The 27,125-nt window shown below is 40.7% G+C and overlaps 1 protein-coding gene across 1 annotated transcript; it reads left to right on the plus strand.

The window, feature by feature from the left end:
* The first annotated feature begins 57 nt into the window (after positions 1 to 57).
* Positions 58 to 24,739, plus strand: mrrf (mitochondrial ribosome recycling factor). The gene is made up of 7 exons (XM_049604364.1): positions 58 to 190; positions 4,746 to 4,919; positions 5,080 to 5,232; positions 11,944 to 12,062; positions 20,923 to 21,014; positions 22,698 to 22,857; positions 23,883 to 24,739. The coding sequence occupies exons 2-7, from the start codon at positions 4,748 to 4,750 to the stop codon at positions 23,958 to 23,960; spliced, it is 774 nt and encodes a 257-aa protein (XP_049460321.1). The 5' UTR covers positions 58 to 190; positions 4,746 to 4,747; the 3' UTR covers positions 23,961 to 24,739.
* The last annotated feature ends 2,386 nt before the right edge of the window (positions 24,740 to 27,125 follow it).

Below are 27,125 nucleotides of genomic sequence, written 5' to 3' on the forward strand. Positions count from 1 at the left end.
TCTCACGTGTATATCTTCTCGAGACTCCGTCTCTGTTCAAGAAGTAGCCCCCGCCCTGTTGGCAGACCCAATGCAAAGATTCAAACACACAACCTGACATCTCAGTGCCGGCGCGTGGTGATGACAACCTAGATGTCAAATGTGGCTTTTCCTTAGCTAACATTCTCCTACAAAGGCTGTAAACCTGAAAGTAAGTATGCTGTTTGGGGTAATTTACGGTTAACGGTTGTGTTTTACCGGGTCATTGGTAAAATTAACGGCATTGTACGCTACGTGGTTAGCGTTTGTGCTTAGCTTTTGGCCGTAGTGTGTGCTTGAGAAGGCTAACAAATGCTACATACTCACACACCGACCTTCACACAGCTTCACTTACACTCACTTACCAGTCGGTTATCTAATATGTGTACTCACTATTTTTAATGCCTCGTGTCCTCTGCTTTACCAGAGTATCAGTGACAAAATCCAGCACAGAACCAACCTGGTGTACGACAGAATGTAATACAAAATTAGCAATTATAACCAAGATACACTCTGATATCGATGTATTTTAAAACATCTGCTCAGTTTGGATTGTTACATCTGGAATTACCAAGCTAATGTTCGTCTCAGTGGTCTGCATGATGATTAAAAGGTCAAACTAAACTGTCATTCCCAGTTTTCAGACACATGATGCACCATGAACCAGTCCATCAAGTCAGATGACTAATGTACACAAGTAGTAACTTTTAGTAGGACATCTATAGTGTGATCTTGCACTGTAAACGTTAGACAATTAATAAGTGTAAATTAATTTTATAATCGATTAACAAGTGATTTATCAAGCAAAAATGTGAAGCACATCCCAGAGAGGATATTTTGCCTCTCCTATTTGGTTTTATAGCATTGTAATATGAATATCTTTGGGTTTTGGAACTGGTTACTGGACAAAAACAGCTGTTTGAACAGGTAACCTTGGGCTGCTGAAGGTGAGGCCATCATTATTCAGCATTTTTGGGCTCCTTACGAACTAAAAAGTTAATTTGTCAAACATAAAAATAATTGAGAGGTGTACTGATATTCAAAGTAATTGTAACTCGAGCCCTAGCTTGAACTGTTTGTTTGAGGATGCAGAGTCAAGCAGGGCATAATCAGATACTGCAAAGTGTGCCAAGGAGAGATGATGCGGCTTGCCAGCTGGCTTCTGGACGGAGGAGAGGTGTGTCTGCAGCTGCTGCTGTGTGTGAAATCTACAGGATATGAGGCTACAGTATCTCACTGAACACCTGTGCTTCACTTTTTCTGCTTGACTTCCACTCTAAAGACATCCGTCACCGTCCCACATCTGAGCCTATCTGCTCCACCACAGTGCCCTGTATCATATCAGCTTGTCAGGAAACCTGCCAGCCGTGGATGCCTGGTATGGGTTTGTATTGAAAGTGGTGGTTCACAGTGTAGCCTAAATATTGCCTTTGGAATATGTTTGGATTTTGGTTGTTATCTGGGGTTGATTTTGGATTAATAGCCGGGACTTGTGGCATGGCCATGGCAACCATTGAGGACACTGAAAACAGTAATGTGTCTAGGATTTTGGGGCTTTAAGTGACCTGAGGAGGAGTTCACAATCTACGGTTACACATAAAAAGACACATGATGGGTTATTTAAGGCTGGTGCTGATATGATTTTTAAACAGAAAGCCTTAAGTGTCTCTTTTCCTGGCAAAATAAGTACATGTACTTCAATTTTAATATAGTAAAACAATTAAGTATTATATTCTTTGCAGTTTGGAGCATTTAAAGCAAAAGCTAAAGAGATAAATTTGACAGAATCGAATATAACCATTGAAGAAATAATATTTATAATAATCAGAAAATTTACATGCTGGGAAGTCTTTATTTGCTTTTTTATTCAGATAAAATTCATGTCCAGTGGAGAAAAAATACATCTTAATACATTTGAGCATATTTAATCTTCAGTTTTTCAGCTGCTAGTTGAGTGAATTTTGTTTTTCTTTTTTCGCAACTGAGAAAATATCTCAGTAATATGATGCATTTGGGAAAGTTCTTCTCACTTGTAACCACACTGTCTTTAATGCAGTGGTTTCCTCACAGCTCCCAGTTATAAACACAGCCCAGACAATAGAGGATGTCAGTCAGGCCGCAGCACACTGTGAGCTCTTCACAGCCACTGACTGTGAAAGACCGGCTTTAGTGTGTGTTTGTGTCTGTGGGCTTGGATATCTCAGAGTTTGTCTGTGCTTGTGTGTACTCCGAGGTTCAGTGACACAGTTCACAGTGGAGAGCCAGTTTGCGAGGTGGGAGGTGGGAGGTGGTTATTCCATAGAAAAGGAGCGGTTGGTCTCGTATTGTTGTGTGGTTTTTGAACGGGAGGTTCCCCTTCAGGAATGCCCAAACAACTGTGCGTGGGCTGAGCGCGGACTTTGTGTTGGCCTGTAGATTTGTGTGTGTAAGAGGAAGCGAACAAGCATGTTTGTGACTTAAGTGTAATTTTGTGTATCGCAGCCTGAACAGCTGAGTGCAGTGATTTTGACCTATTATAGCAGGAAAAACACAGGTGAAACAAATTTCGTTAACGATGGCTCAGTTCCAGTACGTCTGGTCAGTGAGCCAGCAAACACAATACCAGAGCCCTTAAACTAGCTCACCTAAATGGAATGCACCCGTTATTAATGTTATTATTTACATCTGTGCTTTTCCTGATATGACATGCCAGAATATCTGCTGTGAGTCAGATCCATCGGCAGGTTAATCAATAATAAAAATAACTGTTAGTTGCAACCCTAGATACACTTCTACTTTATTAACATCCTTAAGGTTTATTAAGTTTATTAAGTAAAACAGGCTGATATTTTTGATGATAATTATTTACAAGTCAGTATATATGTACTTATAATTATATGGTCTAAAATCACACATAGACCTTTTATAGGAAAATGTAACTCTCCATGCTCTCCACTGCTTGTCTTTTTCAATTAATATTTTTGTCAGATTATCCTCAGACAGTTGTCATGAGAAAGAGAGGATAGTACTGTAATATCATTAAAAGATGTAGGCCTACCTCCTACTGGCTGATAGGAGCTATTACTTCATTTTAATAAATATGCCAGCAGTACCCTCAGCTGATCTGTGAACAATTTGTGATTCTGTCAAAGTCAATCAAATGTTGCTATTTCAAAGTCAGTGGCATCAGTTTTCAATAAAAAAAAAACATTAAAAGTGTAGAATTGCTTTGAGACATGGTCGCAAAACACTTTACAGTGGATAAAACGTACAGGAAACATCGATGTTGAAGGAAATGTTTCAATATAAACATAATAAAGATTAAAATAAAACAACTATATTAGGGTATGTTTGAATAAATCAATAATAAATATTAAAATAAAACCACCCTCATGTCTGAAAAGGTCATGGACCTGACTAAATCTTAAATTCTAGGTCGGGCTGTAATTACGTATCTAAAGGTAGGTTTTCAGTCTTGATTTAAAGATTTCAACTGAAGTTGCTTCTTTAATGGGTGTTCCAGAGATAAGGTGCATGGCAGGCAAATGCTCTGAAGTCAACTGATTTTTTGTTAATTGAAGAAATGACTAGAAGACCAGCAGCGAGAGAGTGGAATGGGTGTGCCGGGGTGTAGTGTAAGTAGCTCAGATGTGTAAGGAGGTTCAAGTCCATGTGTGACCTTATAGGTTAAAGCTACAGCTGTAAACTTCTATGTTAACACGCTTGTGTCATATTTGTTGAAACGGTCACTATATTCTGACTGAAGGCATTCGCTAGAATTGACTACAGCGTATCGAAAACAAGCAGTCAGAGCTGAGGTGTCTCTAACACAGCTGTCAATCATGTCAATCACTGTGGTCAAACTGTCAAACGAAGCAGCGCTGATCAAATATAAATCAAGATTCTGTTGCTGCATTGCCTATATCTCACCCGAGATGTTTTCAGAAACATGATAGCTGTAAAATGAGAACATTGATTTGGCCGGTGGGTGCTGCTCGGTACTTTGGTCAACTGTTTCCAACATAGTGGGTGGGTCACAAACTTTCTCATTTTACAGCTTATTAATGTCAATGAATATTAAGGCAATAGAGTAGGCAGGGGAGTGTGATTTTTTTTTTTTCACAGTTTATCTGTCTCATTTAGTGCTGTGTGAATATTGTCACAGTTTCAGCAATTAAAGCCTTAAAGAATAAGCGTAAAATTAGCTCTAGCTTTCACTCGTAGCCACTGAAGAGAGACCAGAATGGGGGTTATATGATCAGATTGTCTATTTGTTGTCAAGATCCTGGCTGCAGAATTCTAAACCAGCTGATGACTTCTAGTAGCACATCTAGGAAGACCAGAGAAAGGGGCATTACAGTAATGACGTCTGCTTGGATTATTGTTTCAGCATCACATAATGATAAAATAATGTGGATTTTTAAGGGAAGAACTGTATCAGAACATCTCCAGATATTTTGCTGGTCCAACAACTAATAGCTCTGTTTTATCAGAATTTAACAGGAGAAAGTCCATACCCATCCATTTTTTTAAATTTCTGATAGACCTGCCTCTAAATTTAGGATTTTGGAAAGGTGCTTTGGCTTTACAGGTGCCTATACCTGTGTGATATTAGTGTAGCAGTAAAAATTAACACCATACTTGCAAATGACATCACCAAGGGGAAACGAATAGACAGAAAAGACCAATCCCTGGGCTAACATGATTCTTTATCCACTCTCTCACTTTCCCCTTTCTGTCCGTTTCAGTAATGGCTTTGAACCACCTGAGTCTGCTGCGACCTCTGCTGTGTCAATCCCTGGTGCGACAGCTAAGGCCTCCCCTCGTGGCTACCTCCAGGGTCAGCGCACCACCTCTGTACCCCAACACCACCTGCTTACCAGCTGCATGCACCAGGCTCTATGCCACCAAGAAGGCAAAAGGTCAGTGAGGAGATTGCAGAGACTGGAGTTCACATGTGTACAACCTCTGTGGTTCTGTTGGCATGAATGTGGGTTACGTGATTCGATATTATCGATCTTAAATATGAGTCTCCACTTTTCGCTCAGTGCTTTGCTTCTTTCTCTCTCTTCATCTTCCAAGCCAAGGCAAAGGGCCAGTCAGCTAAGGTGAATATTAATGCGGCTCTGGTGGAAGACATCATCAGTCTGGATGAGGTGGAGAGGGACATGACAGCTGTTCTCAATGCACTGCAAGATGAATTCACACGCAACCTCAGCATCCGAACCTCGCCAGGTATTCAGCTTATTTCTGTTTCTCATGTTGTCTGCCTGTGTCTCCTTACATCACTTACATTACAGAAGACTAAAAGAACCGATAATAACTAACATAAAGAGCTGTCCAGTAGTGCCAGGTATCTATTTGATGTGGAAATAAATGCCAGTGTAATAAGAGCAATGACAGTGTTGTAAAAAATGTCAGGGTTTAATCTATCTCTTTATAGTACGACATTCAATCTGCTGCATATCTGGTATGTTCCTCTTCAATGAAAAGCAGGCTGAGCAACTAAATTAAAATAGTATTTGTGTATATTTTCCAACAGCAGGTTCAATCAGCAAAAATATGTCTGTGATCTCACGGATGTTTGCAGTCCAACCAGAATGATAAAATGTTTACCAAAAGCAAAACCGATGTTTGAATCCAGCTCTTCATCTCCACAAACATGGCTTCTCTTCTTCTGTATACAAGCTGTTTGTTACTGTACATCTGCTATTGAGGACCTGGGTTAATATTTTATCAGTTTACATCCATGAGATCACAGACCGGGGGGGGGGTTAAAACACGTCTCTAAGGCAGTTGCTGTGACATGTCCCTAACCACTGCCAACCATGGCGACCCCCTTTCTCCCCTACAAACGAGCACATATTGTGAGACTCAACCGATGTCTGTGCAGGAGAAAAGGGAGAAAGTTGTCACTGTGTTCCGCTTTAGTAGTTTTGCAGCTCCCAACTGAATCTCTTTGGTTTCAAGTCTAGTTTCTCTTCTGCGTCCCTGTTTGTACATGCAGATATCTGCCTTATTCTACTGTTTCATGTTGGTTTCCACCTGTGCAGGAGCTGTGTTAAGTTACTGCTGATGAAAACCAAACATTTCCTTATTTTACTGCTTCACAATAAAAGCGTTTACATAACAAAACAACGGATGACTTTTAGTGTGAAGAAGTTATAGGAAATAAAATGTGTTCATCACAGAATTAGTGGAGCTTTTATAGCAGCTATTCTCCAATAAGAACAAGGCTACTAATATCGCAGAGATGTAGAGCACAGTAGAAGTGTTTGATGAAGAGCTGCACACAACAGGATCTTACTGCACAAACAGCTCACCTCCAACAGGTAAACATCTCTTTTTACCTGCTAGCCCAGGAGGTAAAAATAGTTGTTTACCTGTTGGAGGTGAACTGTGAGCAAATTAACAAGGGACTTTTAGCCACGGATCAGCCCGCTGCTTTTAAACATTGTTGACTCAAGACAAGGACGTCATCAGTTAAAGACACACCGTCAGGTGGGTAGCCCTGTTGTAATGGAGATGCAAATCTCTACAGTGCTGGAGTGTCACGCCGAGTCAAACCGAGTCAAGCCAAGCCAGCATGTGTGTTTGGAAGAGGCTTGTATGTACAGTATCATACAGAGCCATGCGGTCACATATGGAGCTACCCTTTTGGTTTGAATTCTGCTTTAAATTTGACAAAATGTACATACACGAATTGTACAGTGCAGTTTTATTTCCCAACTGTATCATGTACTATACACAGCATTACCATTGTACTGCGTTAATTTGCTGTTAACAACACATCAGAGGCACATTTTTACTGCAGAGTAAAAGTCAGTAAGTCTTCCTCTTTGTTTGCATCTACCTGACAAAGTGCCTCAGGGCTGAGAGTGAGCCCTGGTGTGACCTTACCTTGACCCTCAGTTTGACCTCTGTTTCCCCAACTACATCCAGGTCGTGACCCTTTTGACTCTGGGTTCTAACAAATGGGAGCTGGGCTCGAGGGAGTCACAGGTGGGGGAGCATAATGGAAGCTCCCAAGGGAGGGGGCAGCCGCTAGAGTCAGACTTCAAACTTAAAGTGTCTCAGCTTTTACTCCTTTTGCTCTTGAGATGAAAGTGAGCTTACTTAGACATCTGATCTGCAGCATGTGCAGTCTTTACTTTTACACAACATGTCGGAGAGTTAACAACAGACGCACAAACACACCCTTGATTTTTGTGGTCAGCGCCTCAGTCTTGTCTTGAAGATTTTCTCAAACTGTATCATTACTCTTTATTCACTCTTCATCCTGTTCCCATCAGCTTCTTTTTTCTCCGCTCATCATTCAGCAGTTTCTTGGTCTGAGTCATTTTCTATCAGCCCCTCCCTTTACATCCCTCCATTACTTACTCTTCTCCTGTTATACCAGTAATTCTCAGCTTTACATTTTGGCTCATATGATGTATTCAATCTGTGTCTCACACTTTTGAATTCAAATTTCTTCTTGACTTACAGGGACACATTTGTTCACAGGGCGAGCATTCCCCACTTCACTCCCTCCATCTCCTCAGTCCTCCTTCTGTTTCTCTTGTCATTCCTGTCTCCTTCCCTCCATCCTGTCATCCTCTATCCGCTTGCCGCTGTCCTCCACTCCATCCGTCCTCCTCTCTTCTGTCCAGCTGCACAGTAATCCAGGGAGGCAGCAGGACTTAGAGCTGACAGGAGAGATGAGATGGTGGAATGGAATTACGTCAGTTGTCCGAATGTGTGTGTGTCTCGTGCGAGAGTGTGTGTGTTTGTTCCATGAACCTCTCATCTGGCTCTCATTAAGCTTATGAGTACGTGTGTGTATGTGTGTGTGGATATGACTGTATGTGCTGTTGTGTGTTGCCATGAATCCATATTTTGTGTGTGTGCATGTGTTTGTTTGCGTGTGGCAAACATGTAGCAGAAAGTCATAGATAGATGTAGAGAGACAGGATCAATGCTGTGACCACCATATTGCGGTTATTCGCAGATGGGTAATCTGGCTAGCTTAATTTCCATGGAAACTTTGTTCAGACAGAGTGGACTGAAACATTTAACAACAACAACAGTGCTGGAAAATATGCCTTGAAATACTTTTAAATACCTTCAGGTACCAATAGGTCGTCCAAGAAGGTAAGAGCCGTCAAGGCTTCAAGATATAGTTTGACATTTTGGAAATACGCTTTTCACTTTCTTAAAGAGTTACCTGAATCCACCAATACCACACTCATGTCTTTTTGTTGAATGTAAAGCTTCAGCCAGCAGCCCATATGTCCATGAAGTTCTGATGAGATAAACAAAAACTGTGCTGACACATTTACAGCTGTTGGTTTGCTTCAATGAGACAGTGTCAACTTTGTAAGGCTACATATTATATACGTATAAAATGCCAACATGGACCAAAATAACATGTGATTGTTTTCATGAATCCATACTCCAAATCTACTCTATTTACCACCTTTTCTTAAAAAAACCTATAAAACCAATCAGTCTTTGTCTTCTTTGTGCAGCACTTTGCATCGAGCACTTTGATTGGCTATTAAACACTACAGGAAACAGTGATGTCACTGCAAAAATGAGACAGTTAGACAAAACAAATTACTCGCTGTCACAGCTAAACATATAAATAAAACTGACACAGTAAAAATGGAATCAAACCTTTTCTAAAAATCTAATTTTCGCAGTCGAGCCCTCGGCTGTTGGAAATGATTTGGATTCTTCGTTGGTTCGAAAAAACAAACAAACCCTGAAGAGTTCATTGGACCAATGAACTACAGTTCATTGGTCATTCTGCTGAAGGTGAATGAAAATCATAAATATTGATCAACTGCAAAGATTCCTAGTAGTTGTGGTGTACAAATTAAGTGGCCTGTGGTGCTATTGTATTATGACTTAAACTTTATTTAACCAGGTGAAGACACTTTAAGATTCAGTGTAGTACTGCATTTGTACTGTATAAACACATTTATAGATCCATAGTCAGTGTATTACTTACAGTAGATGTCATAGAAGCTAAACAGTAGAAGCTAAGCGGGGTACGGCTGTGGACGCCATGTTAATTCGGTTCTGAAAGTGACACAGTAACACAAACACAATATTAGGCCTTAAAAATCATTAAATAGGATTCAGTTTGAATTTGTGCGGTATTAATTTCCATAAACATTTTATTTCATTGAATTTATCCATCTTTTTATTCTTTTTGTCAACATGAGTCAAGCGGTTGTGCATAAACATAATTTTTGATGTTGCAAACCTTTGAACCTACCACTGAAGCTAATACTGTCTTTTTACTTTATACTTGCAACTTACGTGTTGGCAAAATGTAGATTTACCTAACTCACTCTAATTACAGAAAGCCTACCTCTGCACAGGACCACATATATATCATACTTTAAATTAATACTTAACTGCAATGCTTGAATAAGAAAGAGATGATATGTCCAAAAATTAGTCTTAAATTTAGTTAAAAATGATCTAGAAAAGGTCTTAAAAAACATTAAATATAAGTGTCTTCTACCTGTAGACACCCTGATATGTTGCAACAACATCATGCAGAAACCTAGGTCAGGTCATGTGGGGGAAAAGTTTTTAGAGGGCCTTTGGAAAATAGCATTTTATTAATGCTAAAGCATACATACTTTGACCAAAAATGTGAATTTTCTGACATGAATATGTAATGAACACTACTGAAAACAATAGAATGATAGGAAAAAACTAAAAAAAACCCAAAACAAAACAAAAAAAAAACAATAAATGGAGCTGTCCTTTAAAGGAATGGCTGTCTGTCTGACCTCCTAAAGTATTAGCAGATGTGTAGGTGCTCATGTCAAGGCACAGGTAACAAAGACAGACAGGCAGAAGGTCATAGATATACACAGAGAGGCAGTGTGAGATAGACAGGCAGGGTTAGAGCTGCACACAAATTGATGTTCGAAGTCAGAGTGGGAGACAGAATAATTGGTAGACAGCGTGTCAGTGATCCAGTTGGGATCACATCATCACATCATACCAACCTTTTGTTTTTATTCTTTTATTCTGTGTCTGTTACTGATACATTCATGTTACTTTGCCCTTAAAATGACATGATAAATAGATTTTATAATGACACCATTGGCTCACCTCCCCTTCGCCCCCTTTTCCACACACACCACCAGCACAGCCCCCAGCGGGTAAGCAGGGAGCGAGTGATGTAAGGCAGAGGCGGAGAAGGAGGAAACAACTGCGTCTGAGGTTAGCCAGATGGAGGAGAGGGAGAGGGGCGGATGGATGGAGCGAGGGAGTAAAGAGAGGGAGGAAGGGACAGAAGTCGACTCATGTTGGCAAACTCACCTTTATTTCTCTCAGTGTTGACAGTGAGGGGAGACAGTAGATCATGGAAACTCTTAACACGGTAACAGTGGTCCTCTAATGTTTTTTTTTTTCTTACTCATGCAGTTTGTGGCTTCTGCTGCACATTCGTCTGTCAGTCTGTTTATTTGTTAATCTGTCTGACTAAATATGGAGGAAAACATGCAGTCAATCATTCAGTCTGCATGGAAAAGATGCCATCAAACCAAGGAGCTACCATATTTACCATGGCCCGACCAATACCGGATTTTCGGGGCTGATACTGAGAGTAAAGATACTCTGAGAGTTAAGATATTTTACAAGTAAACATTAAACTTTACTATCAGAAACGACAGCAACACTACATATTAGACTGCACAATAAATTTCAAACAGTAGATGTCATTGAAATTTAGATTATACTGTACAGAAGTCCCTGATGGTTGGCATGTTAGTGGCAAGGAGGATTGTTCTTAAAGAATGGAAGGCTACCAGTGCTCCCCGTGTCTCTAGATAGCTTAGGGAACTAGTCTTGGGGATTCACCTTGAGAGACTTTGATACGTAAATGAGTTTGTATGCTGAATTTGAGAGTATGGCACCTTAATTCGCCATTTAATATCTTAAGTTCCTACTGGGAGTCAATTATGTTTTGTTTTTCCTGGCCATTTTTCCTTTCTGTTTATGTAACAGGGTAAACGTTGTATTTATTTAGGTATTTCTGGTTTGTTTTGTTTTTTTTTTTCCTTGTATGTGGGTCGAGTAATTATAAATACAAAGCTAAAATAAATTTGAATTCATGAAAAAATAAATCAAATATACACAAAATGCATCCTGTAAAATAGTTACTGCTGCAAACACTGATATTCTTATATTCTTATTCTTATATTATCAGATTTTCGTTGCCAGCAATGCTATTAATACTCAGGGTGGCTATTTACACCGACATATATATTTCCGGGCGCCCTAGCAACTTCAAAATATGATATTAAGACAAACATGTCTATTCAGCCCTTCTGCTAAAGTCTATGTATACTGTGTGCATTCAGCAGCTTTATACATCCTAAAAACTGAAAATAAGCCAACTAAGTTTAAAAATAATAAGCCAGTGTTGACCTACACAGGACCTCAAACCCCACTCTCTTGTGTGAAAGTCCATGCATATTCATTCACCACCATATTTTACTCCCTCAGTGGACTGTGTCGCTCTTCATACTATGTCACCTGACCTTCCGGCAGTACATTTGTAAGTGTGTTCTAATCGAAATTACCACAAATCTTGAAGAATATCTGACTTTGGCTAACCCAAACCATGACCTCTTTGCCCTAACTCTAACCATGTCCCACCTTGACACACGACATGACGACTACTAACCAATCACAGTATGCAATGAGATCCATGATAGCGTGTTGTAGGGATGGGTGGAAATAGCCGAATAGCTGCAGTGGGACTATTCTGACCTGGGTGCGATAGACGCTCAGTTTTTTTATATTGGCAGATAAAATTGGCCCTCAAAACCAAGGTGACTGCATTGCACGTGACAACAGTATAATGATGCCCTATGTTGATTATGCAGGTAAATGAAGTAAGTAAATAAACAATTAAATTGATCTGTATTTGTTTAGGAGCTCTGGATCACATCATGGTGGCGACAGAAGATGGCAAGTTTCCTCTGAACCAGCTGGGACAGGTCTCCATGAAATCACCTCAGCTCATTATTGTCAACATGAGCAGCTTCCCGGAGGTAAGATGATCACATACACACATGCACACACACGTACACGTACAGATACTTCCTAGTAGTATCTGTTTGTCTCATGGGGACAAGCAAACAGTAACTAAAAGCTTTATAAAAACAACCTGAAGCTCAGACAGATAGACGGACGGTCCTCACAGAAGGGAAAGTGAGCCAGACCAGAACTCTGAGCCCACATCTCTGTATAAATGAAACCCGACCTGCCGTTCTCTCTCCAACCGTGTCTCAGATGCTAATTGATTGATCACTTGGGGAGTCCCTTTGTTCTGGGGTGAAAGATAGCAACATGAACCCACACTGTGTGTGTGCGTGCACTGAGATGTGGTTTTGTCTGCATGTGAGTTGTCAAAGAAAAGGAAATGACCTCATTTTACCCCCAGGTTAGGAAGGAATGGATTATTTTTCTTTTCTTTTTTTAACTCCTTTTTCTCTTCGTCTTTTCCTTCTTAGATGATACGAAACCGTGCTAATCAGAGCTCCAGTAAGAAATTTTGTCCACATTTTAGTGGCTGGACTTTCTGGTGGTCTGGAAAATCTTAATGTGCTTTATTTTTAGCATTTAACATGACATTACGCAATCAGAATCTACAGTCATGCAGGGTTCCTGTGAGTCCTGGAAAAACCTGGAAAACAGTTGACTAATCCAGTCATGGAAAATGAGAGAAAAAGTAGAATGTCCTGGAAAATCTTGCATTGTCCTGGAAAATTATTTCAACATTTCCCTATTTTCCTTTAGCTTAGAATGAACTACTAGGCTGTCTATCAGAGCTCCCTGAAACAGATAACATTGTCAGCCGACAGGGCTAAGTTACGTTCAAAATCATATTAACGTTCAAATAGTCGTTTATGAACCTGAGTATTTTTAATAGGCTGCTTTCGGTTATTTTGTGGAAACGCTGTAAACACCCCCCCAGGTCATTTCACATGGTAGCACATGCAGGTTCGATGACATTACCTCAAGTGGTTGAAACTCTGAATATTGTAAGTGAAGTGCAGTGTTCAGTGTCAAGTTGTTTTAATGAGCGATTCTTGAGAAAACTTCAAGCAGCTATACCAGAGGCCAAGCAATCAGCCTGTCCTGAACAGGGGCGTTTTGAGCAGGCAATGCACTAGTACTGATAAAGTGAAATGCTGCACATCTGCAGGTGTATTTGCATTATTCTTTCATCAGTTGGTCATAATGTCTAAGCATGTAAGAGATGGTTTCATAGATTAGTTATAGCCATAGACTGCATGTGTTTAAAATTAGACTTCCACAGAGTGGAACATATTAGTGTATGGTGTGATCCCTGTTTGTCATACCAGCGAGCTCATCACTGAAAATGTCTTGGAAAAGTCCTGGAAATGAAGAAACTTTGGAATGACTGATGATTTCTTCTGCCCCTTTCCCACTGCACAAAGAACTCACTAACACCTGCCAATATCTAGCTTTTGTATGTAATGGGAAAGGTTTCAGTCGGCATTCACACCCAGGTCAAATGACTCTGCAGTAGTCGTGGGTATTTATCGGCTCAAGCTATGATTGGCATTGGTGGAAATAGAACACCTGGGTGAATGTACAAATTTTAGCCCCTTTACCGGTGAGATGCAATGAGGGGCTGCCACAAAATACCGTTCGTCTCCGCCCAAGCAGCGCTCAAACGTCTATCCAAAGTAGTCTGCACTGAGTTTGACAGAGAGACTGAATAATGCCGGGCACACACTACACAATATCAGCCCGATCATAGCCTGACGCAGTATCGTACAATGTCGGCTAAGATCGTGTATGACGAGTGCCAATAATCCATTGTTTCATCTCGTGTAGTGTGTCATAGTAGACAACAACCAACGCCAACAGAAAGTCGAGCGTGTTTGATTTTCCTTTTGTTGTTCACAGATGTGACTTTGACCAACAGTAACACAGAGCGATCCGCTGCCGTAGACAACGGTCAGGGAACAACACCCCGTTTTTATTGATATTTCCTGTAGGGACATTACCACACAGAGTAAAAAAGGAAAAATGATGGCATCAAACAGCAGAGGCACTTTAGCAACCTGCTGAGTACTACCATTAGCATAAGGCTAGCAAACAATGTTATTTCTTTATAATGGAGACAGACATAAAGTAATAGAATTAAAAAATAGTAGCAGGGCTTTTACTTACTACAGCTGAAGAGGGCACCAGCTTCATTTTAAACAAACTACATTAGAAATTTATTATTTAGGAAAGGCATACTCATCTGCAGCAGAGCCGTGTGCACACCTCTGGTCTACTGACATTGGGAAAGTAGACTACAGCCTATTTTTAGTGGGTTTACACGTGTTTAAAAAAACCTGCATACATGTACAAATTTTTAGATCTTATTAGTCACTGAGCTGATATGCAACCACACGCTTGTTTTTTTAGAAGAGATATTGTTACTGCTTATAGAGTTCAAGTTCAAATATATTTTTCTTATGTACCTAGTTAAACATATTCATCATGTAGTGAAATGCCTGGTAAAACGCTCATATGACTGTGAAAAAATCTTTGTGTTAATTTCACCCAGTAAGCATACATTTAATGTTTATATGCACAATGTGCCAAAAGTGTGAACACACATGCATAACTTAAAGTATGTAATCGAATAAGGATGATGAGGAAAACATATGTACGACCTGAGAGCAGAAGTTAGTTCAGATGAATATGAATCACCATATAAATGATGCTAGCGTACACATCACTCAGAGACCTGCTAATAATAATGATTGCAGTAATAATTTAAAATTTTCAGGTCCAAAGGCAGTTCGTCATTTTGGAGAACCACCTGACTGTAACAAGAAAAGTGTTTTTCAATCAGTCTTTCTCCACCTTCTGTTTTCCCACCGGTCACCTGTGAACCTGAGTGGTGTGCTTCACTTCTTTGTTCTCTTTTGTGCCGACATCACAAAACAACATGCAAATCCAAAAATTTATCAGCATCTTAAATCTGGAAATCCACTCTTTAACCTGAATCAGGCTGAACGGCCTCTTGGTGAGTCTATTTCCTTCCCAGAAACTTTAACCACAGACCACACACACACCAGCAGACACACTCATGCACACACATGCTATGCTGTCATGCCCTGCGTTACCCATGTCCCGCACAGAGGTGAGTCCTCAGTACCCAGAGCTAATAGGCTTATAATGATGCCTATCCATTACCAGGCACTCCAGAGGCCCTTCCATTGTTTTCCATTCATTCATTAAGAGAAGCCTGGGAAGGCACAGTGGAACTAACAACAACTACCAGCATGCTTAGATCATGAGGCAATTTGGTGTGTGCGTGTTTTAGGATTTAGGTTTTAGTGTTTTCTTCAGGACTCCTTTCTTAAACACGCACACACATGGACTCTCACACACATTCCCCTCCGCTCGCCTCTTTGCTTTGAACCAGGCCGTCAAGCGTTTGATGTGAAACTTCAGTGTAATTTCTCTTCCTCCTCTACATATTAACCAGAACCTTCCCGGCCTTTCCAGAGAAATTCCCCTCGGTTTTCTGTAACCACCGGCGTGGTCGTCGGGAGAGGGGAAACGGTGATGAATTTGATGCTGAGAACAATCAAACATAGGTATGGGCTGAATCTATCACCCCACACTCAAAGAGAGCGACCAGAGGCCTGCGCTCCGGATGATTCTGACAAAGGGGAAGAAACCTCATGAATTAATTTAACACACAAATAAATTCCTTTAATCTCGCTGCCATTTTTTTCCCCCAGCGGATAAAACCTGAGCGAGCTGTCGAGAAAGCAGAGTCGAACAGAAAGGGGTAAAAAAAAAAGAGAGGAAATGGTATGCTCTTTTTCCTTGCATTGCACATTCGCACACTTTGTGAAGCTCAGCTATGGGAATTGTCATGCGGTTACAGAATTGGTTCGAGGAGTGTGACTTTGTTTTCAGTAATTCAAGGGATTTGGCTTCCTTCTTCTTGTGTGTGTGTGTGTGTGTGCACTGTTTAACTGTAGCTCTCTGGTTCTAATGTAGTATTTGCTGGACTGAAGGATTGTGTTGTATGTAGAGGATCAAGTTTTTATGTTTCACATATGTGAATGCCGTTTTAAAGGTCCAGTGTGTAGGATTTAGGGGGATATATTGGCAGAAAAAGAATATAATACAGTGAGTATGTTTTTTTAGTGTATAATTACCTGAAAATTAGAATTGTTGTGTTTTCGTTACCTTAGAATGAGCTGTTTATATCTTTATAGGGAGCTGGTTCTAATCTAGGGAGATTGCCATGTTGCACCACCATGTTTCTACAGTAGCCCAGAATGGACAAACACTAGATAGGGCCATTCGCGTTTTCACCCCAGCCACTGTAGTTAGCAGCCCCTTCACAATGAGCAGCGTTGGAAAAACGCTAATTTTTAATGTGAAACCGCTTTATTTTGTGTTTGGATCGGCTTCTTCTCCGGAGCTTTTGTGCTCCACTGTCTCTCAGATTGACTCATATCACAGCGGTGCCTGGACAGCGTGATGCGTGTGGTTATGCTGCTGCCGTGGTCCTGCCAGATGCCTCCTGCTGCTGCTGCCATCATTAGTCATTAGTCATACTTCTACTGTTATTATACACATATGACTATTGTCACACATGTATACTGCCAGATATTAATACATACTTTCAACATATTGTACCACAGTAGCCAGAACTATAACTATAATATTATTACTTTCAGTAATGTTGTTGTAAGCTACTGTCATTACCTGCATCTCTCTCTCTCTCTCTCTCTCTCTCTCTCTCTCTTTTTCTGTCTCATTGTGTCATACGGATTACTGTTAATTTATTATGCTGATCTGTTCTGTACGACATCTATTGCACGTCTGTCCGTCCTGGAAGAGGGATCCCTCCTCAGTTGCTCTTCCTGAGGTTTCTACCGTTTTTTTCCCCGTTAAAGGGTTTTTTTGGGGAGTTTTTCCTTATCCACTGCGAGGGTCATAAGGACAGAGGGATGTCGTATGCTGTAAAGCCCTGTGAGGCAAATTGTGATTTGTGATATTGGGCTTTGTAAATAAAAATGATTGAATTGATTGATTTAAATCACCAGGGGTCTCATTTATAAAACAATGCGTAGGATCCATCCTAAAACTGTACGTACGGACAAAAGCCAAAAATGGTGTGCACCAAAAAATACTCAGCAGTTTATACAATCAGGCTTTCACCTCACCCTCTGTTTCAGCAATTTCCTTTCTCCAAAATGTAGGTAAGCATGGGTCAAGATTTCTCCTATCAAGGCTGTTTTTATAGATCACAACTATTGCGTGGGAATTGGCGTACGCCTCTTTCAGGCCTCGTTTCGGCCATACGCAATGTCTAGCAATGTGACAGGACTATTAGTTTTCGAGAGGAAGAGACCTCTGCGAACAACGTAGCTCCCATTAACAAAAAAACCCACCTCTGAACGTCTCAATTTAAAGTTATCAGAGAAAAAAGGTGAGCACACATTAGCAGATGCTTGGTTAGCGACCCGTCTGTGACGCACCAAACAGCATCAGAGAAACACTGATTTGAAACGTAAAACTGCTTTATTCAGTGTTTTACTGGTTTTAATCACCTGGTCCGTTTGTTTTGGAGAGGAAAAGACTTGTGTGGAAAATTCAGCTTCCGATAAAAACCTCCTGGACAATGAACACTGAAGGAATCCTAACCTGGAGTTCACGCTTGACACATGTGAAAAGCTTCAGCTGGTTGCAATCTGCAGTCCTCACCACTAGATGTCACTATATCCTACACACTGTTCCTTTTAATGTTTACCAGTTAGATACAAGCTTCTTCTTCCACTTGCTACCCTGCATGCCTGCCAAGAGGATACAAATAAACTTTAAATAAAACCCGAAGAAGTCCCGCTATTAATTAACTGATATTATTAAAGTATTTTGTGACTGTATACCAACACTTCTCAAAACCTCTTAACAACGTTTTTGTCTGATGCTGCGTTGTATTGAGATATCTTTCAGCATTTACAGCACAGCTGCGTCTCCAGCCAGCGTCCACACTAACTCTGGATCACTTGTTCCCTCACAAAACACATAATGCTCTTCTTTTCATCTCCCTCTGATTATCTTCATCCTTTAAAAAGATGACAGATGGTGTTTGGGAAATATGCTTTTTTCTATAAGCCATTTTAGACAACAGCTGAGAAGGAAATTTTCTGCAGATGTTTTTATTTCTAGTAATAGTTTTGTCCCAAATCCATCACCATCCCCTCTATCTGTTTGGTTTTTGTTGATGTAGTTCCTCTGCGCAGATCAGAAACATGCATTTTCACTTTTGCTCTTAATGTGGACAAATGTGTCTCTTATGTCTCAAGAAAGCAGCTTTTGATCAGATAATCTGTTTGCCTAGTTTGCATTTACGCCAAGATTTTACTTCAGTTAAGAAACATGCAGCATCATGATGATGATGATGATGATGATGATGATGATGCCAGATTAAAGGGAGTCAAATGGTCTCGACAAAACAAGACTTTCAGTAAACCACTGCATTTGCAGAAAGTGATTTGGCAACAGTGAAACTATTGTACACAAGAGGCTTTTTGACCTGTCGTAGATAAGAATGTTGAAAAAATATCACTACATACCAATAGCCCATTTTATCTGCCTTGCTATAAAATTTGCAAACTGCGCAAAACGTAGTTGGAGTTTCGCCCAAATCTTAGGCCACCCAACTAATCTCCTGTTTCCAGGATAATTGGAATGCTCGCCTGCTTTTCAGTTCATGAACTTTGTCTTTACCAGCCCCCATTTTCTCACAAGTGCCCGATCAGTACCTTGCATATGCAACTCTCAACAAGATGAGAAGGAAGCAAGATGGCTTGCTCCTTAGCTAATTATATCATCAACCCCAAAAAGACCAATGGGCTTTATTTACAACCATTAAATTCACACAAATCTGTGCTTAAACCATGCATATGAATGTTTTAATAGAAATCTGGGATACACCATCAATAATTTCTTTCTACTATGCAAACAAATTTAGAACTGTCTCAGACCATACATGCGGTGAAGGTCCGGCTGCCTTAGAAAATGTTAAAACACATTTTAACTAAATGCATACCATATTAAAACTGTGTTAATTTAAAAAGGCTTTCGAAGATGATATTTAAAACTGTTTATTCACTAATGCATTGGTCAGATGTATTAAGTAACTATGAAACTGACACCCTTTTATTCTTATATTTTATTGATTATTAATTTTAAAAAATTCTCTGCTTTTATTTTATAGAAATTGCACATTTGTTCATTTGTAGCCAACTAATTAATTGGTAGGGTATTAATACACATGCAGGATGTAGAAAAGATTCTGATTTACCTCTAAGCGGCTGTTCAGATGGTATATCTAACCTTACTGGAGGATATTGCAATCTGCGCCTTGAGACAAGAGCGTTTCAAAGACTGACGTGTTTGAACATATTTGAAGACAGTGACGAATCATTATCAGCTGTTTCCAATGGCCAGGACATTCAGAGATGCTCAGTGATGGTCCCACACTGGTGTGTCAGGGCCTTAATATGTGCATAGAAACAACTTCACTCCTTTCTCCATGATATACCTCTGGGCAAACGTCTTTCCTTGTATAGAGAATTGGGGAAACTAGTATGCTGACTGCAGATAGCGGGCACGTGCCTGTAAATTTAGAATAATTATGATTCTCCAACGTACACACGGGTGGTAAGGACAAAATAAGCCAGTGCACATGTGTCATAAATGGTGAGTTTGCATGATGCTTATTTTGTGCATAGAGTAAAAACTTAAGTGCTATATCATAGGCAACTGTACTTGCATGAGTTTCTTGAAGACGTTTTCCCTCTCATCCAAGAGGCTTCTTCAGTTCTGACATGTGAAGTGAAGTGAGAACTGAACTGAGAGGTGAAACGTCTTCTTGAGAAATTCAAGCAAGTCCAGTTGCCTACGATATAGCACTTAAGATTACCGTGACCTGGATGACTGAGAATCTTCACCAACATCTAGAGTAAGTACATTTCTGTGCATATATTAATGAATGTGGCCCAGTGTGGTTATTCCTTTTTTTGCCACTTGCCCAAGTTTCTAGATTTGCTAGCCCAATGAGGCATCTTATTTGTCCCGTGCAGTTGGGCAATCCTTATTGTCGAGCCCTGCTGTCTTAAGACCATAAAATATTAATGTCTTGCAACATGTGTAACTTAAATGCCTCTTACCTCTGTATGTGTTGACTTCTGCCTTCTACCATATTAGTTAAACTCAGCAGAGTTAAGACCTCCCTCTCATCAATACATAACGTAATGACCTGGCCACATGCAAAAACTGATCACAATACAAGAAAAGTGTTTTCATGCACTCTTAGTTAAAGTGAATATACATGTACATGTTCTAACCTCAAAAAAGGTTATCATTTACCATCTTAATTAAGAAACAATTAGCTGCTTTTATATATGAAAATAAAGATTAAAAAATAATACATACACTCAATACATACATACACACACTCAAAAGCACTGTGGTGTCTGTGTGTGTCCATGTATCATACACATGCACAAGCAGACTCTCCTGTGAGATCACCGCGGGTCAACGCCCTGCCCTGCAACCTCTCAGTCCCGTCCCACAGGGCTGAGCGCTGACAGTGGCCCAAGGCACTTCCACACTGCACGGGCTTCTTCTCACACACACACACACACACACACACACACACACACACCCCACCCAAACACACTACACACACACCACAACACCTTAATGATTGCCAGCTGGAGCTGGGCCACTACCTGCAGTTGCAGCGCTGCTTTTCCATGAACACCAGCGCTCAGAGTAAGCACACATTCATTTATGTGTGCTCGCATGTTTCTGTTAGTGTGTGTGTGTGTGTGTGTGTCCTAGGTTACATCGGCCGCTGTCCATGCCCTGAGAGAGAGTAGCATGAACCTTAACCCAGAGGTGGACGGGATGATCATCAAGGTGCCTGTTCCCAAGTGAGTCCCTTTTTTAAACTCACACACACAAACACACACAGAGCCCCAAGGGCAGAAACACTTTCCTGCTTTTAGCACTTTCCTTCCTTTCGATCTTTTCCTCACACCTTTTACTTTTCCTCTGTTATTCCTGTTTTAGTTAATACTTTTACATTTTTATATTCTGCTAACCTGTGTCTGTGAGATTTTATAGACTAAATAAGCAACTAATAAATCAATAAAATGATAGAAACATAATGTAAATGATCATAAATCTAAACCTTACACTAAGTCTCATCCGTGGTTTTAAATGTCTCCCCGCAAATAAATCCCTGTAGCTGACAGATTTATGGACTTTTGTTTGTAGATGTATGGAGACCCCGAGTGTGTTGACGTGAGGGTCGGGTCACTCTCTGTCTATCCTGGCTAGACCCCTCTCCCCCTCAGTCTCTCCCTTTTTCTCTCTGCCAAGTCAAACAACCTCACAAAAAACTATCCGTCACTCACTCAGTAAACCACTCCGTGTGTATATACAGTGTTTTTTTTTACACACATGTGCATGTAAGTGTACATGTATAAATGCCAGCCTGTGTTTATGTGCATGTGTGTGCACGCATGTGTGTGTGTGTGTGCGTGTGGAGCAGCAGGTGTTAGTCTGGCAGAGGAGGGACACAAGAGTCAGACTGCTTTCCCCCTGCAATCAGTCTCGGCACGCTCCAAGCCTCCATTTGCATTTCCAAAGAGAAGGCGCTCCTTGATTGGCCCTGGAATCAGTAATTAGGCCGTATTGTTTGTGGTAAATAGACGCTGCACTTGGATTGTTTGCAAATAGTCCCAGAGGCAAAAACAACGAAAAAAAAAAAGCCAATTAAGGACAAAGAGGGAGAGTGAAATGGGAAGTAGGATTTTCTGAGTGATTATCAAATGCAAAGTGAATACAAAGTTGTTGTAGTGACGGATGTTTCAGTTCTGGTCCGAGACCTCAGCAAGTGATTGTCGTTAGGTGGTTGCTCATGAGTCAGAACTAAAATGATTAGACTTCTTGCTTACAAACACTTGATATTCTCATTTGCACAAGTGAGGACATTCTTTTTTTCCATTAATTCTGTCGCTGCATAATTATGTGTCTCCGTGTTTCTGTGTTTTACCAAGAGTCGGACTAACCCTTTATTTTTAGGTCTCTGTTTGCAGTTTGAAGGCATGCTCACTTTTTAGTTTATCTAGCAAGTACTCTTTCTCCAATGCTCTGAGTTTAACAGCATTTTAAAGGTTTGAACTTTACCCTTGTTTGGCGCTTCGCCTCGCTCTATTAGTGGTTTTTCGGTACTGTGTCTCTTGGATGCCTGCTGCTTTCAGTCTGGCACCTGGTTGCTACCTTTTTATACAGCTCTGACCTCACCTGAACTCTGTGGGCTTACACTCCCATAAACCTCCCCACCACAGATAATAATAAGAAAATAAGAAAATACAGGCAAAGGGCAGAGTCTCTGCAGGAAAATATACCACTGCACACTTTGAGTGGGTCATAGATGATGATTGAGAGGGGTTACTTCTGTATGAGTCCTTACATTGTTTGGACACCGATGAGTAGGGCACAGATGAGTTTATATGTTGGGAGCAGTCCCAGGGATTCTTACCTTCTTACCTCAGTTTTGTTTTGTCCCTGTCATCTGTAATATCCCTCGTCTCCTCCCTTCCCTGCAGAATAACACGGGAACACAGGGAGAACCTCGCCAAGGTGGCCAAACAGTTAAGCAACAAGGGGAAAGACTCGCTGAGGAAAGTGCGAGCTAATGCTGTCACACAGGTCAGAAGGATGAGGGAAGGACACTCGGAGGACACCATACGGCTTGTGGAAAAACAGGTAGGAGACACGTAGGAAAAAAAAGGACAACAGTGCTTATTACATACAGAGACAGCCTCGAATAGCTTCATAAGCCATTTTCTAATATGAACTCTGTGCAGTGTATGGAGAATCGGGTGCAGACATATTTGAGAGTTTCCCTTTCATACATGTGGCACACAACAGGATTGTCTGTATCAAAAGCGTTAACACCTATTGGAAATATTCTGCATGGTTTAGGTGAGGGGTGGCGCCTGGTTACACCATGGTCACTTAGACAGTTCGTAATTTGGTCGTAAACAATTGAGTCTCTTCCGTTTCTTGAATTTGTGTGACGATTTTAGCGTCGGCCCTTACTGACAGAAGTTCCCAAATCTCATCATCTGTCCAGTTAGACATTTCAATTGCCATTTTTGTGTAAAAGACCCTTCTTCTGCACACGTGGATGCTTGTTTCCCTCCAGTTTTGTGTGAGTCCATGATAGAAACTTCATCAACATGCCCACTCGCTCACTTTGAATTCTCCAGACAATAACCTGCTCTATTTTCACATGGGCTCAATCGGATAATTTACACAATTTTTACTAGGGAGCTGGCAAGTTAAAGTCTGTTAAATGTCTGGTCCAACTGATTCGGACATTCACATTCTCACATACAGCTCCTCGGGGAGACAGATAGTCTAGATAGTTTCAGGTTTGCAGTGCATGTGTGAGAGAGGCTATAATTGATAGATCAGGCTGAGGAGGGGGAGTTTACAGGAAGTTTGAGATGAGTGGCGACATTCAACAGATGAGTCACAAAACTGAGAAGAGTCAAGGAAGTAACTAATACTTAGAACCACTAAGACCTGAATCTGTTGTAATCGCAGGATAGAGCCTTTTTCTTTAGTGACATTATAACTACCAAGGTGATTAATTCATCGTCAGTCCAGTCACATTCTGTCACATCGCAGCTATACGACGTCATCCTTTGCCAGTCATGTACGTAAATAAGCCCAAAAAGTGTGTATTCAGAATCTTTTTTCCGTCTTTTCCTCTGCCTTCACAGATTCAGCAGATGGCGGACAACTTCGCAGTGGACATTGACAAACAGCTTGCAGTCAAGACCAAGGAGCTTTTAGGCTGACGGAGATAATTCAAGTGATTATTTTTGATACTGTATTATTTGGTTCTGGCCGGACCTACAGATGGACACACATAACAGAAACAATATGTCATTTTCTTGTATTTATAATAGATAGTGACTCAATCCTCTTGGAGAGGTAGGTTTTGAATCCCGTTCTCACAGTCTGAAAGCTTCACACGGGCGAACGAGTCTCGGTCCCATTGCACATGTTTTGGCAGAAGCTGGGCTTTGGTTCCTGCCCACATCACTGGCAAAAATCTGCTCCTCGCTGCTGGGTGATATCTGTGTTTAACCGTCAGCGCATAAACAGAAATTGGCACGGAAACAACAACAACAACAGCAACAGACTGCCAGTCACCTCCCTCCTCCCTTGTTACTCTTCCTGTCTTCAAACAAACACCGAGCGAGGGACCAATGGACTTTTAATGGGATTTGCGGGCCTCCTCCTAATCAAACCCCTCGCCACAAGGGCTGTCTGTTTATATAAAACAAGCGCACCCGTCTGAATGTAAACTGGCTGCGGGTTTTGTCTTGGTGGCAACAGTGGGAGAGAAAGGGAGAGGGTTTGTTCCAGAGAGGCAGGATATGATTAGCATGTTGCCAAACATTTGTTTTACATTGATTCAGAGTCAAAGTTAAAAAAAAAATACACTTGAGTACAAAAAGCTTTTAATTTCTGCCCATGTTTAGGATTGATAATCTGGCTACTCTCGACAATAAAGTCGGGAAAGTAACATTATTGATGGACTCCATTAAAGTGCTTTGTAGCGTGTGCGTCATCTTTCTTTCTTTTGTTTTCTTTTCTTTTTCTCCGCTGTAGTTTGAAGTTGCCCCCTCCTCCATTAGTCAGAGTGATAATGGACTTTTCCTGTGTACAGACCTCCAGGCCCCGGCTGCTGGCACCACAATAGTCCATTAGGAAAAGAGACTTTTAATGTTGTGCACTTGGCCCCTTTTGTCTTTAAATAACAGCACTTTTAAAGCCACCAACAGGACAGGACAGTGTGAGTAGGTGTTCAAGGTGGATCAATTACAAGAAATGCATGAATTGGAAACCTACCCAGCGACACACACATGCCTCTCCCCTTCATCTATCCGCTGTTTACACCAGCTGGAGGCTCTCTGTACTATTATGTGGTCGTTGTCTTCATCTTTATCATGGTTTGTTTTGCTTCCTCTGCTACTGGTCGCAGGGCAGCTCACATGGCACACAGGTTTAATTTTAAAAGTTTGCCCACACACTTGCTCCTATAACCACCCAGTCATTTGATGATTACAGCGCTGCAACATCGCAAGCTAGTAATTAAATCTTGATCAAAATGTGGGGAGAAAATAAACAGCGGAACAGTGACCATGCAGATTCCACGATGGTGGTTATTTTGTCATCTTTGGTGTTAGCTGGTAGCAGCGCTAAGTTGCACGCTACAGATTGTGGCTTTATTACATTTGCCTTGGCCCTCTGTCCCCCCGAATGGCTTCACTTTAATGGCCTAAACAGACCAGAGTCGTTGGATAAACAAGAGTTTAGCAGAGGAGTGGCTGGGTCCGGACAGAGGAGGGGTGGGGTGGAAATGGCAGGTTTTTGTGGTGATTCTGGGTCCATATGTCAGCAATTTGAGGGCATTGTGTACCTTGGCCTAAAACAGAGGCTTCATGATCGATGGAGGGGTGAAAATCTCCCAAGTCCCTGGCGCAGAACACAGGCAAGCACGAGGAAATTGCTTTCAGCTGATAGCTTCATTTCGGTTGACATTTATCAAGTGAATTACCCCTGTTCCTTTCAAATGTTTACTACTACTAGCACCGCCTTTTGACGTATGAGTGTGTGCGTGTGTGTATGTGTGTGTGTGTGACTGCATTTGTGTGCGAGTGAGAGAGCAATAGAGGTTTGTCTTTGTGGAAGTTCTGGTGTGTCCTTTGGCGATTCCTCACAAAAATATACAAGTCTAAATTAGTTCAGTAAACGTTCGATTTGATAGTCTGGCCTTTTATTTGTAGCGGGTGCGATAACCAGTTACACATTTTGCACTTGCAGCTGTAACTCACAACAAGCTCTTCATAAAGCTGTAGTTTTCAGAGATGTGGACTTGTTTCACATGACTTGGACTTCGGTCAGCTTCAAGTCACAAATTTCATTGGACTCGACAAAATCCAAAAAGACCTGCAACTCGATTTGGACTTAAACACCAATGACTTGTGAATTTACTTTGAGCCTTTTGACTTGAAAACACTTGATACCTTCTCCTCTGCCCAACGTTTAAAAAGTATGTTACTTAAAAAGTGTGCCACATCAACTAACTATTCCCACAAAGTCGACACTTAATTCACCAGTTGGTTTGAGCCAATCCAACAACATCCAGTGAAGTTGCAGGAGAGAAAAACTAATGTTTTGTTACTGAGCACTCGTTAAAAAAAATGCTATTAAAGATAAGTCCTTTTATGTACAAAAACTATGTGGTGGTCAACAACAATAATTCTAATAATAATAACAGTACATTGGATTTATATAGTGCTTTTCAGGATACTCAAAGACACTTTACAGAGAACAAGTAACAAATTGCAGTATGCAAATGTGTGGGGCGAAAATTACAGATGGAGATAACTTCCAACAAACTTCTTTTAAGAAATAAATTCAATTTTTAGAAAGCATTTATGATTTTAATTAATTTGATATATCATTACTCTGTTGTTAAAATGGCATATTTGGTGAAGTATATATTATGACTTTTTAAGAACTCGAATCTCAAAGTTTAGGATTTGGAACTTGACTCTGGACTTCTCTGTCTTCACTTGGGAATCAAGTGCAAAGACTTGAGACTTATTTTGGGACTTGCAAAACAATGAATTGGTTCAAATTGTGGTATTTTTACTAAAAAGCATTAGTGCCTGATTCTTGCATGACAGAAATACAAACATGCTATTGCTTAACTGAACTTCAGGACATCAAGGAACATTACCAACAAATTAAAATCCATTTATCTCAAGAATTAAAGCAATACTACATAACTTTTGCTAATTTGCAGTGTAGATGACACTGGGATAATGTAAATGTTCAAATGTAATGTAGCAGTAGCACATGAGAAGAGTCATACAGAAACATCTAAAGTTTGCTAACATCAGCCAACACACTGGTCACACCAGACCAGTGTACTAAACTCCTAAGTG

The sequence above is a fragment of the Epinephelus fuscoguttatus genome, linkage group LG18, assembly GCF_011397635.1.
Source record: "Epinephelus fuscoguttatus linkage group LG18, E.fuscoguttatus.final_Chr_v1".
Classification (NCBI taxonomy): Eukaryota; Metazoa; Chordata; class Actinopteri; order Perciformes; family Serranidae; genus Epinephelus; species Epinephelus fuscoguttatus.

What these genes read in the sequence shown, in the direction of transcription:
- mrrf (XM_049604364.1), top strand. Translation starts at nt 4,748, where the DNA reads ATGGCTTTGAACCACCTGAGTCTGCTGCGACCTCTGCTGTGTCAATCC. An exon ending in CAGCATCCGAACCTCGCCAG is followed by an intron (nt 5,233 to 11,943) that starts GTATTCAGCTTA and finishes GTATTTGTTTAG; the next exon opens with GAGCTCTGGATCACATCATG. An exon ending in ACATGAGCAGCTTCCCGGAG is followed by an intron (nt 12,063 to 20,922) that starts GTAAGATGATCA and finishes TGTGTGTCCTAG; the next exon opens with GTTACATCGGCCGCTGTCCA.